At 45.4% G+C, this 14,399-nt stretch overlaps 1 protein-coding gene across 13 annotated transcripts in view; it reads left to right on the top strand.

The window, feature by feature from the left end:
• Nucleotides 1–14,399, top strand: part of TENM4 (teneurin transmembrane protein 4) — a 626,114-nt gene that overhangs the window by 577,379 nt on the left and 34,336 nt on the right. For all 13 annotated transcript variants that reach the window (XM_087895779.1, XM_087895778.1, XM_087895780.1 and 10 more), the window contains 4 exons: nucleotides 5,541–5,802; nucleotides 6,888–7,155; nucleotides 8,342–8,485; nucleotides 10,508–10,757. In XM_087895779.1, coding sequence (XP_087751905.1) covers nucleotides 5,541–5,802; nucleotides 6,888–7,155; nucleotides 8,342–8,485; nucleotides 10,508–10,757 — 924 coding nt within the window. The remainder of the gene's footprint in view (nucleotides 1–5,540; nucleotides 5,803–6,887; nucleotides 7,156–8,341; nucleotides 8,486–10,507; nucleotides 10,758–14,399) is intronic.

Raw genomic sequence — 14,399 nt, 5'->3', positions numbered from 1 at the left:
AGAAAGAAAGAAAGAAAGAAAGATAGATAGATAGATAGATATTGGTCTGGCAGCTCTCCAAGCCAGATAAGGTCTGTGACTGTAAATGCTCCCTTGAAAGACTTTGCTGGATGTGAATGAGAAGAATTCACCGTAACTTAATAAAAAGGGTTTTTTGTCAGGACAAGGAGTCTGCTTCATGCTCTTGGGAAGCCTAGGTCAGAACAATGTGTAAAAAGGCAGTCTCAGTGATAAGCACTAGGCGCATTGATTATGCGCCATCAAGTCATAGTCGACTCTTAACAATGGCATAGATAGAATTTTTCCAGAGGGCATGTAGCACATCTTTATGGAATGCCGGTTTGTTTTGTATTAATTAATCCCATTGGAAGCCCAGATTCTTGAAGTTGCACATTTGTAAGGGTTGAGTAATAAATTGAGAGGAGCAATTAAAAATGAGTTGGTGGCTGAGCCAGCTCAAACGATTCTGGAAGGGGAGCAATTGGTCGTCCATCCAGTTGAGCTGCATCTGGGACCGTCCCATTGGTATCGATTTTACCTGGTCAGACTCTGTCACGTGAAGTGTTAATACCACTTTATAATGCCACACTTGGAATACGGCATCCAGTTTTGGTCCCCACGATGTAAAAAAAGATTGTTGAGACTCTAGAAAGAGTGCAGAGAAGAGCAACAAAGATGATGAGGGGACTGGAGGCTAAAAGATATGAAGAACGGTTGCAGGAACTGGATATGTCTAGTTTGATGAAGAGAAGGAGACATGATAACAGTCTTCCAATATCTCAGGGGCTGCCACAAAGAAGAAGGAGTCAAACTATTCTCCAAAGCACCTGAGGGTAGGACAAGAAGCAACGGGTGGAAACTAATCAAGGAGAGAAGCAATCTAGAAATAAGGAGAAATTTCCTGACAGTGAGAACAATTAATCAATGGAACGACTTGCCTCCAGAAGTTGTGAATGCTCCAACATTGGAAGTTTTTAAAAAGAGGTTGGATAACCATTTGTCTGAAGTGGTGTAGGGTTTCCTGCCTGGGCAGAGGGTTGGACTAGAAGACCTCCAAGGTCCCTTCCAACTCTGTTATTCTATTCTATTCTGAATTCTATTTTGAGATTCAATTCTATTCTATTCTATTCTATTCTACTCTACTCTACTCTACTCTACTCTACTCTACTCTACTCTACTCTACTCTACTCTACTCTACTCTATTCTATTCTATTCTATTCTATTCTATTCTATTCTCTTTAAAAAGCCAGCACAGTCGCAGGGTGCATGAACAGAGGGATATAATCAAGATCAAGTGTTAATACCACTTTATAATGTCTTGGTAAGGTCACACTTGGAATCCTGAATCCAGTTTTGGTTACCATGATGCAAAAAAGATATTGGCACTCTAGAAAGAGTGCAGAGAAGAGCCACAAAGATGCTTAAGGGACTGGAGGCTGAAAACATACCATGAACGATTGAGAGAACTAGCAAAGAGAAGGATTGGGGTGACATGATAGCAGTGTTCCAATATTTAAAGGGTTGTCACAGAGAAAAGGGCTAGAGGGAAGTTCTCTGAAGATGGGCTTCGTGAGGTTCGAAAGTCCGAAAGCTCGGAAGACAAAACCTCTTGTGACTGACCCAGATTGTATCCTGCAAGAAAAGTCAACCTATTCTCCAAAACACATGAAGAAGAAGTTATCATATGGTCACCACACTATAAAAAAGATGTTGAGACTCTAGAAAGAGTGCAGAGAAGAGCAATAAAAATAATTAGAGGACTAGAGGTTAAAACATATGAAGAACGGTTGCAGGAACTAGGCCTGGCTAGTCTAGTGAAGAGAAGGACCAGGGGAGACAGGATAGTTGTGTTCCAATATTTGAGGAGCTGCCACAGAGAGGAGGGGGTCAAGCTATTCTCCGAAGCACCTGAAGGCCAGACAAGGAATAATGGATGGAAACTGATCAAGGAGAGATTCAACCTGGAACTAAGGAGACATTTTCTGACATTGAGAACAATCAACCCATGGAACAGAATTTTCCTTCAGAAGTCATGGGAGCTTCATTACTGGAGGCTTTTAAGAAGAGACTGGACTGCCATCTGTCAGAAATGGTGTAGGGTCTCCTGCTTGGGCGGGGGGTTGGACTAGATGACCGACAAGGTCCCTTCCAACTCTGTTATTCTTTTATTAAGATATGGGAAATTATCAAAGAGAAACCCAGCTTGGAATGAAAGAGAAATTTTCTGACAGCAAAAACAATTAACCAATGGAACAACTTCTCTTCAGAAGTTGTAGGTGCTCCTATCACTGGAGGTTTTTAAGAAGAGTGGACAGACATTTGTCTAAAATGGTATAGAGCAGTGATGGCTAACCTTTTTGCCGTCGCGTGCCAAAAGCGGGGGAGCATGGGGGGGTTGCGCGCGCATGTGCCTACACCCATAATTCAATGGGCCCCGCTCCTGTGCATGTGTACGTGACACACACACACCCCGCGCTCCCCAACTTTTGGCACGAGATGGCATGGTGGGCCCAGTGGGCCCGTTTTTCACCCTCTGGAGGGCCTCCGGGGGCTGGGGAAGGCCGTTTTCGCCCTCCCCAGGCTCCTAGAAAGCATCTGGAGCCTGGGGAGAGCGAAAAACCCCCCTGGAGGCCCTCCGGAGGCTGGAAACAGCCTGTTTCCCAACTTCCGGTGGGCCCGGAAGGCCCGAAAATCAGCTGGCTGGCGCACGATTGCGTGCTGGAGCTGAGCTAGGGCAACGCTCACGTGCCCACCGATATGGCTCCGTGTGCCACCTGTGGCACGCGTGCCATAGGTTCGCCATCACGGGTATAGAGTTTTCTGCTTGAGCAGGGAGTTGGACTGGAAGATCTCCAAGGAAACCTTCCAACTCTATTATTCTCCAGATCTCAGAGAATGGGAGTTTCTTTTGGTTGTTACAGACTTGTTTTGCATCAACACTTTGGAAACATCTGCACAGCCACAGCAACAAAGACCAGTCCGAGTGTTTGTTGGGTGGGTTTGTTTAAACAACTAGGCCTTGAAGGATTCCGATCAAATTGCAGGAAAACATTCCTTCCTTTGTCAAGCCGATCGTTGTCCCAACAGAATAATCCATTTTGTCAGGCAGTAAAAAATGACCCTTTGCTTTGAACCAGTGAGTAGGCAACACTGTGCAAAAAAATTCTCCTCAGAGACTACAGGATAATGTCAAATTTCCAGAATTCAGCAGTAAATAAATTCAGCAATAAACCTTTAAGTTTTCCAACCTAACGTGTCTTAACTTGGCGGTTAAGCTTTGAATTGACTTCAGTTTCTCGGACTGGGTTAGATAAGATTATATAGAAATTTTATTGTTGATTAGATTGAAGAGGTATAAAACAGTTGACCGTTACTTTAATGGTGTACTTTCTTTTTATACCGACTCTACGTGAAATCCATTTCTTTTATTTTTTTTTTCTTGCCTTTCGAACTTACGAGGAATTCATTGCCTGCGCTTCGTGTCTTGGAGTCAAGTGGTTGTTTTGATTGATTGATTGATTGATTGATTGATTGATTAGCCCTTGGGCCATATTAAAGTCCAGCATTCCAGAAACAAATTATAAATAATAATTTATAAATAAACCAGAAACTAATCCAGAATCTAATTATAAATAATCGTTTATAAATAAATAAACAAATTATTACTGAAATTAGATAAAAGCAATTTAAAATGGAATTGGAATAAAATACAATTTAAAATGAAATCGGAATAAAATACAATCTAAGATGAAAAATGGAATAAAATGCAATAATTTAAGATATGGATAAAATACGATAAAATTATATGATTTATATTATATTTTTTATATCCTGAGAAGCGTATCTCAGCTTATCTCGGAATTCAGACACAGAGATTTGTTTAGGAGGAGAGTTTTGCAAATATTATAGGTAGTCCTCAAACTTACGACCACAATAGGGACAAGAATTTTTGTTGCTAAGTGAGGCGGGTTTAGTCATGTCCTATCATACAACCTTTTTACACCTGTTCTTAAGTGAATCACGTGGTTGTGAAGCAAATCCCAAAGACCTACTTGGCAAAGCTACACAGAATCCAGAATCAAACAGAGATGCCGACTGGGAACAGAATTAACAATGTTGCTTTCTTGCAAAGGGCCCACGTGCCTTTGCTCCTCTTTTAAGCCTTATGGGAGGGGCCAATCATCTCCAGACCTTACTCCCGAGTTGTCCCTTTTGTTTTAGCTGTTCTTGCCTTCTGGCAGCCCTGAGCATGCGCGCACTAGGAACAGGCTCCTCCTGTTCCTCTGCCTCTCTGATATCCGATTCTGGAAGCTCCGGAGTCCGCGCACCACTCCCAGATAGCCCTGGCCCCATTTCTGCCTCCCTCGTCCGAGCCTTCCCCAGACCCCAGGACTGGCCCATGTTCCTCCCCAGCCTCCTCACTGTCAGACTCCACTGCCAGCTCTGCAGGCTGCTGGCGGACCACAACACGACCTCCTTAGATGCGGCCTCTGAATTCCGGGGAATTCCCAGAATTCCCCAGCCAGCATGGGTGGATTTCACTTCCCAGAATTCCCTAGCCAACATGGGTGGACTTCAGTTCCCAGAGTTCCCCAGCCAAAATGGTTGGATCTCAGCTCCCAGAATTCCCCAGCCAGCATGGATAGACTTGAGCTCCCAGAATCCCCCAGCCACCTTGGGTGGACTTCAATTCCCAGAATTCCCCAGCCAAAATGGTTGGATCTCAGCTCCTAGAATTCCCTAACCAGCATGGGTGGACTCCAGTTCCCAGAATTCCTCAGCCGGCATGGGTGGATTTCCAGCTTCCAGGGTGCTAGCTAGGGAATTCTGGGAATTGAAGTCTATGCATCTTAAAGTTTATCAAGGTTGAATCTATAGCCTTCCATCTCGGAACATGTTTTCTTTACAAAACATTACTCCTTTTTACTTCTTTGTAAAAGAAATCAGAAAATAACTTTTCTTAATTTATGTGGGGGTGGTTTTTTTAATAGTGCATTTGTGCTTGAGTTCAAATCCACCCTGTCAATTGGCCAAAATAGAATCACTTTATTTATTTATTTATTATTAGGGACGCGGTGGCTCAGTGGCTAAGACGCTGAGCTTGTCGATCGAAAGGTCGGCAGTTCAGCGGTTCGAATCCCCAGTGCTGTGTAACGGGGTGAGCTCCCGTGACTTGTCCCAGCTTCTGCCAACCTAGCAGTTCGAAAGCACGTAAAAAATGCAAGTAGAAAAATAGGGACCACCTTTGGTGGGAAGGTAACAGCGTTCGGTGCACCTTCGGCATTTAGTCCTGCCGGCCACATGACCATGGAGACGTCTTCAGACAGTGCTGGCTCTTTGGCTTTAAAACGGAGATTAGCACCGCCCCCTAGAGTCAGGAACGACTAGCACATATGTGCAAAGGGAACCTTTACCTTTACTTATTTATTTATTTTTAAGGGGAAATGTCACCACAAAGTCACCCTCCTTCACCGACATCAACAGCTCTTCTTTCCTCTAAAAAAACAACAACAAAAAATCTTGACTTTTTGTCCACATAGTTTTGACCTGGTCACGAACGGCGGGATAGCCATCGTTCTGCGTTTCGAGCGGGCGCCCTTCATCACTCAGGATCACACCCTCTGGCTGCCATGGAACCACTTCTTCGTCATGGAGACCATCGTCATGCGACACGAAGAAAATGACATCCCCAGCTGTGACCTGAGCAACTTTGCCCGGCCCAACCCTGTGGTTTCCCCCACTCCGCTGACCGCCTTCGCCAGCTCCTGTTCCGAACGAGGCCCCATCGTGCCAGAAATCCAGGTAAGAAAACGGAACTGCAAAGATGCTTCCAGATGTGGGCCACCCTTGGCGAATTCAGGGACCAACATCTGTCGTGTCTCTCCTTTGCTCGAAATAGCGTCCGCGCAATCCCAGAATTAAAATTCCACACTTTCAAAAGCATGTCGGTTCATGGCTGAATGCTGACAAGAACAAGAGAATGTGGTTTTTCAGCAAAAAAAAAAAAAAGTGAGAATCAGGCAGGGGTGAAATCCAGCAGGTTCTGGAGAACCGGTAGCAGAAATTTTGAGTAGTTCAGAGAACCGGCAAATGCCACCTCTGACTGGCCTCAGAGTGGGGTGGGAATGGAGATTTTGCAATAGCCTTCTCCCAGGAGTGGGGTGGGAATGGAGATTTTGCAGTATCCTTCCCCTGGAGTGAGGTGGGAATGGAGATTTTGCAGTATTCTTCCCCTGCCACGCCCACCAAGCCACACCATGCCAACCAGTCACGCCCACAGAACCAGTAGCAAAAAAAATTGGATTTCACCCCTGGTGTCAGGGTAATGAAGATTTAAAGCTGACCAGCCATTGTAAGACTTCTAAATCAAGTTAATGAACTGAGGATGAGTCAGCAAGGTTACTGCCATTTTAAGAAGCTGTCATCATCAGGGATAGCAGGGAGTGAGGATTGCAGGTAGGAGGAGGATAACAATTTATTTTATTTATTTATTTATTTAATTTATATACCGCCCTACTCCCGAAGGACTCAGGGCGGTGAACAGCCAAACAGTAAAAATACATAAATGCAAAATTTAAAAAACAAGTAAAATCGAATTAAACAAGTTTGGCCCAAACATATTAAAACCCCAATCATTTAAAAAACCAATTAAAATTTGCGTAATTAAAAAGAGGGAAAAGATTAGGCCAGGCCCGCCTGGTGGAATAAAAAGGTCTTAAGAGCGCAGCGGAAGGTACGCAGATCCGACAAAGGAGTGAAATTTGGATTTCACCACTGCTTTGAACCGTCTTTCAAACCAGCGATCCTCTCTATCCAAAATGTGGACTTTGTTGTCTTCAAAAGTTTTTTAGCTTTGATTTTTATTTTAATTTTTTTTTAATCTCCAGGCTTTACAAGAAGAGATTAAGATTTCAGGGACTAAAATCAAGCTAAGCTACCTGAGCAGCCGTACTTCTGGCTACAAGTCAGTCCTGAAGATCAGCTTAACCCATCCCACCATCCCTTTTAACCTGATGAAAGTCCACCTCATGGTTGCGGTGGAAGGACGCCTCTTCAGAAAGTGGTTTGCGGCAGCTCCCGACCTCTCCTATTACTTCATCTGGGACAAGACGGATGTCTACAATCAAAAGGTCTATGGGTTATCGGAAGTCTTTGGTAAGATCTCATTTTTATAATCTGCCTTTGGCAGCTGCAGCTGCTAAAAAAGCCAACGCAGTTCTAGGCTGCATTAACAGAGGGATAGAATCAAGATCGCGTGAAGGGTTGGTACCAATTTATAAGGCCTTGGTAAGGCCAAATTTGGAATATTGCATCCAGTTTTGGTCGCCATGATGTTAAAAAGATGTTGGGGCTCTTGAAACAATGCAGAGAAGAGCAGCAAAGACGATTATGGGACTGGAGGCTAAAATATGCGAAAAACAGTTGCAGGAATTGGGGAGGTCTAGTTTAATGAAAAAGACTAGGGGTGACCATGATAGCAGTCTTCCAATATTTGAGGGGCTGCCACAAAGAAGAGGGAGTCAACCTATTCTCCAAAGCACCTGAAGGCAGGATGAGAAGCAACAGATGGAAACTAACCAAGGAGAGAAGCAACCTAGAACTAAAGAGAAATTTCGTGTCAGTAAGAACAATTAATCAGCGGAACGACTTGCTTCCAGAAATTGTGGGTGCTCCATCACTGGAGGCTTTTAAGAAGAGATTGGACAACCGTTTCTCTGAAATGGTATAGAGTTTCCTGCCTGAGAAGGGAGTTGGACTAGAAGACCTCTAAGCTCCCGTCCGACTCTGTTATTCTTTCTGTCTCCTACCTGCCCCACAATTCAAGTTAACCAAGATAGATAGCTTTCTGCAAAGTCCTGGCCAACCTCTGTCTGATGGCAAAACCACACGTGTGGAAGTGGTTTCTGATCCTTCCCTTTGTCCTGTGGAACCTCTTGCCTAGGAAGGTTTCTGCTTCCCACCTGAGATTTTCATACAGTTACTATGTTCAAGCCACTTAATTCAGACAACCACAAGGTGGCAGCAAAGAGACACAAAAAAGGTTTTGACTCCCTGCTACCATCTAGTGGTTGTCTGAATTTTGGATGCCCAGATACGATAGTCCTGTACTTTCCTTGGGATGGGGGATATAAAAGTGTGTTGACCTAGCTGAATCTGATTTATTTTCTTTCGTTTATTATCCGTTTGTTTTCTTGGGATCAGAGTCGACCCTTTTCATAGCTAATCCGCGTCGCGTTTCGGTATTTCTGTTTAAAGACGCTGCTTGAAAGCTGTTCATATAGGCTGCTTCCTTTCATCCCTTTCCTCGTTCTCTTTCTCGTTCTGTCTCTCGCACTCCCAGTCTCAGTGGGATATGAATACGAATCGTGCCCGGATTTGATCCTGTGGGAGAAACGGACGGCGGTGCTCCAAGGTTACGAAATAGATGCTTCGAAACTTGGAGGATGGACTCTGGACAAACATCATGCGCTTAACATCCAAAGTGGTACGTTTTTTGTTTTGATTGTTCGTCTCTGTTATGGATATTCTTGGCTCATAACTGATGTTGTGGGTTATTGAGCAGAGTACCCTTTGAGTAAACACATGAAAAGCGACTGGGAGTGGTTGTGAACAACCACAGTCAACATACAAACACACTGAGTTGTTGTAGTCTTTTACTTTTAGAAAAAGTAAAGCAAAGTCCAAAAACAATCCAAGTCATACACAGATAAGACCAGAGTTAAAAGATCAGTCCAGGGATATTTCAAGTACAAAGTCTTCTTACCAGTTGTAGTCATACACAATAAAACAGTTCTTCTTGAGTTTCAAAACAGGAACAAGTTCAATATCAAAACATTCAATAAATAGTAGAAAGCAACATGTAGCTATGATCAAACAGTGATCATGCAGAGAGATCAGGTAGAGAGTAACAGCAAATAAGCAGGTAAAATGGTGTAGTATCCACACAAGCCATGATCCTGACTTCCCTTAAGTACATTGGCTACAGAGCTTAGCCAATCAGGATACAGGATGATGCAATACAGTCTTAAAGCAATATAATACTTTTCTGACTGCAAACATACATTGTTGGTTTATATATTGCCTGACCAACTAGTTAGACTGTCAGGTTTCGAGGTTGTCTCAAATAAATTGCATTTCAAACAAAGTCTTTGAAGGAAAACTCCTATTTATTAAGCACGACATTCTAAAATCTGACTCCATCGAAGCCAACACTGACTTCCAGACCCAAAACCCTGCCTTTCCGTTCCCCACTCCCCTGCACTCATTGGCCATCTTTCAAGTCATTCTACCCCTAATCTACCGCTCCAGCTCAAAGGAATTTCCCCCCTCCCATCCCATCTCCTAGGGGATATTATCTCCAGGGAAAATAAGTAGGTAAAATGTCAAACGTCCCTTTCCAGGCGCCTCCACTTCTCCTTCTTATGTCAGCACTAGAGTAAATGCAGCTTGAAATGCTGACATCGACAAATAACCATTTCCTAACAATCTCTTTATACACGCTTCGTATCTCTTAACCACCCATCTCCTTTGGATGGCTTTTAGGATCAAAGCTGAAGTGAATTACTTTTTTTCAAATTAGTTTATGTTACAACTTACGAAGAAAATACAAAAGCAAATAGCAGGAAAAATAGGGATTACATGACTGTGGCAGCAGTGGGTTTCACATATTCTTACCACTGGATCGCCGCACGCGTGCACGCTCGCTTCGAGTACGCCTTCCGCGCGTGCACTTTGTGTCAGCGTTGCCGAAAACCCCAATTCCGAGTAAAGACTCTGAAGCAAGCATTTCTCAAAGTCCTATTCACTAGAATAGGTAAACTGGCACATCTGGGAAAACCTGAATCTGAGAGATCCGAGTTTTCCCTCAGTAAATCAAAACCCCCAAAACCATCCCCTCACTCCTCAGTCGATCTCATGCTCCAATCACCATCCGTCCCATCTTGAGACTTCATTCCAACCACACCTTCTCCAGATACCGGATCGCCCTGATCTTGACCAACAGGAAGAATGCTATTATGTCTACAGACAACCCCTCTACTAAATCCCCCCTCCTACTTTCCCCACACATGAGAAGAAGGTGGCAGCACGGAAGCTTCCGGCCTAATATGGCTTCCAAAGCTGACACTTTGATTGCGCACGCGCCTTCCGCACATTCGCCCAGCCTTGGAAACGTGACTAAATAGAACGGCATTACGCCTGGGAGGGCGGGCGGACCCAACCCCTCCGCAGTGGCCGCTAGCGGTTCGCCCGAACCGATACGAATGCCACCTCTGGACTGTAAGGATGCTGTTCTGGTCATTAAGACTGAAAAATGTTCATCAGTCACTTTTTTCAGTGCCGAAAAAAGGCTTCGAAAGGTCACTAAACTAACTGCTATAAAGCTGTGGACTTCCTCCACACGCCGATTGCCAAGAGCAATCGAATTCTTTGATTGTAACATCCAGGGCCATCGGAGCTGTCTCTGGGTTGCAAAGTTCCGCCTATCACCTTTGTGTTTGCCCTCCAGGTATCCTGCACAAAGGAAATGGGGAAAACCAGTTCATCTCCCAGCAACCCCCGGTTATAGGGAGCATTATGGGGAATGGACGCCGAAGGAGCATCTCCTGCCCGAGTTGCAATGGCCTGGCTGACGGCAACAAGCTCCTAGCGCCCGTTGCCTTGACCTGCGGCTCGGACGGCAGCCTGTATGTTGGAGACTTCAACTACATCCGAAGGATCTTCCCTTCGGGGAATGTCACCAATATCTTGGAATTAAGGTATGACCAGCATCTTGTGACCTTAAGTTGCTTTGGTGTCCTTCAAGGTCTCAGATGATGGAAGCAGGAACAAAATGTTTTGGGTCGAAATGAAATGAAACATTTTGATGAAAGGAAGGACATGGGGCAATGAGCATATATCTGCTGAACAAAACTCCTCATTGGCGGCAGGAAGGGCATCCGGCCAGGAAACACTCAGCTCCATTAAAGTTGCCCAGACTCCACCCCGCAAGGGATTATGGGGCCTTAAAAGAAGATGAATTGGGTATGTCTAGTGTAATGAAAAAAAGGACCAGGGATGACATGATAGAAGTCTTCTTATATTTGAGGGGCTGCCCCAGAGAAGACAGGGGTCAAGGTCTTCTCCAAAGCACCTGAGGGCAGTACAAGAAGCAATGGGCGGAAACTAATCAAGGAGAGAAGCAACCTAGAACTAAAGAGAAATTTCCTGACAGAACAATTAATCAGTGGAACAACTTGCCTCCAGAAGTTGTAAATGCTCCAACACTGGAGGTTTTCAAGAAAAGATTGGACAGCCATTTGTCTGAAATGGTACAGGGTTTCCTGCCTGAGGAGAGGGTTGGACTAGAAGACCTTCAAGGTCCCTTCCAACTCTGTTGTTCTGCCATTCAGTTCTGTTATTCTCCAAAGCACCTGAGGGCAGGACAAGAAGGACAAGGGGTGACCTGATAGCACTCTAAGGAGAAATTTCCTGAAAGTTAGAACAATTAACCAGTGGAACGACTTGCCACCAGAAGTTGTGGGTGCTCTATCACTGGAGGTTTTCAAGGACAACCATTTGTCTGGAATGGTATAGGGCCGTGATGGCGAACCTATGGCACACATGCCACAAGTGGCACACGAGCGTTGCCCTAGCTCAGCCACTTAATTTTTGGGCCTTCCGGACCCACCGGAAGTTGGCAAATGGGCTGTTTCCAGCCTCCGGGGAAGGCCGTTTTCACCCTCCCCAGGCTCCTAGGAAGGCTCTGGAGCCTGGAAAGAGCGAAAAATGGGCCTACTGGGCCCACGGTGTGCCAAAAGTGGAGGGAGTGGTGGGGGGTCATGCATGCATACGCAGGAGGGTGGGACGCATTGAATTATGGGTGTGGGCACGCGTGCACTCGACCCCCCGCACGACCCCCCCACTTTTGGCACGCGACAGCAAAAAGGTTAGCCATTACTGGTATAGGGTCTCCTGCTTGAGCAAGGAGTTAGACTAGAAGTGGGGTCCCCAACCCCCAGATTGCGGCCCACTACTGGGCCACGAGCCATTCAGAACAGGGGTGCAGAAAGGGTAGGCTGGGAAACTGACTCATATTTATGACGGTTTGCAGTGTCCTGGGGTCAGGTGACCCCCCCCTTTGGCGACCCCTCTGACAACGAAGTCAGTGGGAAAGTTTAACAACCGTGCGACTAATTGAACGACGGCCCTTGATTCACTTAACCACTGTGGCGAGAGAGGTCGTAAAACGGGCCAAACCTCCTCTAACAACGGTCTCGTTGAGCAACAGAGCAAAATGGTGGTCGTAAGTCAAGGACTAACCATATTTTGGCTCATTTTCTGCTCGGTTGAAGAAACCTAGCCAATTGGTCTGATTGGCTTGGGCTGGGCGCCATCCAGGGGAAAATGTGAATTGGAGAGCTTAAAATGGTTTTTCCTCCAGGCCCTTTCTCCACATGTCTTCCCTGAGAGAGGAAAACCTTTAAGTGTGGTTTTACTTCAGCCAAGATGGAGAAACGACGGCCGGAATTCAGAATCGAAAGAGCAGTTTGAAAAGGGGGGGTGGGGGGTGTTTCACAAAGATGGCAACAAGGCGAGCTTTGTGATGCTTGTTCGGGGCTACCGAGCTCAGCCTAAACATTGGTTTGGCCGTCTCTCTTTTCTTCCCTCTCTTTTTTCTCCTGAGGCAACTTTTGTGCAATAAAGCTTTAAAAAACAACAATTTTGGCCCTCTAAGGTCCGGCAGTTAAGTGGCCTCTCCATGTCTTTAAAAAAAAATTACAATAAACATTCAGGATAGCCTCCCTCTCTCCCTCCCTTCCTCTCCCCCTCCCTCTCCCTCCCTCTCTCCCCCCTCTCTCTCCTGCCCTCTTTCTCTCCCTCCCTTCCTCTCCCCCTCCCTCTCCCCCCCTCTCTCCCCCCTCTCTCTCCTGCCCTCTTTCTCTCCCTCCCTCTCTCCTTCCCTTCCTCCCTCCCTCTCTCCCCCCCTCCCGCCCTCTCTCTCTCCCTCTCCCTCCCTCCCTCTCTCCATGCCTCCTTCCCTCTCTCTCTCCCCATCTCCCTCTCCCTCTCTCCCCCTCTCTCTCCCTCTCCCTCCCTCTCTCCTTCCCTCCCTCTCCCCCTCCCTCTCTCCTTCCCTTCCTCTCTCCCTCCTTCTCTCCCCCCTCCCTCTCTCTCTCCTTCTTTCTCTCTCTCCCTGCCTCCCTCTCTCTCCCACCTCCTCCCTCCTTCTCTCCCTCTCTCTCTCCCTCTCTCTCTCTCCCTTTCTCTCTTGGGCTTTAATGTGAATTTAGCACCCAGAAAGTGTCTCACATGAGTTAGGAGAAAGCATTGTAAATATAGGTGGTTTTCGACTTATAACCAATCATTTAGTGACTGTTTGAGGTAACAGCAGTACTTTAAAAAAAATGATTTGTGAGCATTTTCACACTTATGACCATTGCAGCATTCATATGGTCACTTGATCAAAATCCAGACACTTGGCAACTGGCTCATATTTATGATGGTTGCAGTATCTTGGGGTCACGCCTTTTGCGACCATCTGACAAGCAATTTCAACAGGGAAGCCAGATTCACCATTTTACTAAGTTAACTGTGGCAAGAAAGGTTGCAAAATGAGGCCAAAGCTCACTTAGCAATGGAAATGTCGGGCTCAATTGTCGTCATAAATTGAGGACTAAATGCATAGAAGATACTATGATAATCCTCGATTTATGACCACAACGGAGTCCAAAATTTCCGTTGCTAAGCAAGGCAGTTGTTAAGCAAGTTTTGCCCGATTTGACGACATTCCTTGCCACAGTTGTTAAGTGAACTACTGCGACTGTTAAGTTAGTCACATGGTCGTTAAATGAATCGGGGCTTGTCAGACGGTCGCCAAAGGGGATCATGTGACCCTGGGACACTGAAATCGTCATAAGTATGAGTCACTTTGCCAAATGTCTGAATTTTGATTACACGACCAGGGGGATGTGCTGGAGTGGTCGTAAGCGTGAAAAACGGTCACAAGTCATTTTTTTCACTGCCGTTGTAACTTTGAACGGTCACTAAACGAACCGTCGTTAAGTCAAGGACCACTTGTTGCTTGTCTTGAGTTACGGCATGGAGAAGGCCGTGCTCTCTAAGAGTAGACACAATAACACAACAATGGATTTATATAACAACAATCCAACTACGTTATATTTTCAACCAGCCAGCATCGGACAAATGATATATTTTTCCCCCTAAAATAAGACATCCCCTGATAATAAGCCCAATCGGGCTTTTGAGCACATGCACTAAAATAAGTTCCCCCCTGAAAATAAGCCCTCCCAGAAAATTAGGCCAAGCGCTTATTTCTGGGTTCAAAAAAATATAAGACAGAGTCTTATTTTCGGGGAAACACGGTAGAATAGAATAGAATGGAATGGAATGGAATGAAA

Source organism: Pantherophis guttatus, chromosome 5 (assembly GCF_059756535.1).
Source record: "Pantherophis guttatus breed Tessera chromosome 5, ASM5975653v1, whole genome shotgun sequence".
Classification (NCBI taxonomy): domain Eukaryota; kingdom Metazoa; phylum Chordata; class Lepidosauria; order Squamata; family Colubridae; genus Pantherophis; species Pantherophis guttatus.
Note: the sequence above shows the minus strand (reverse complement) of the source record. Positions and strands in the feature narration are given on the sequence as shown.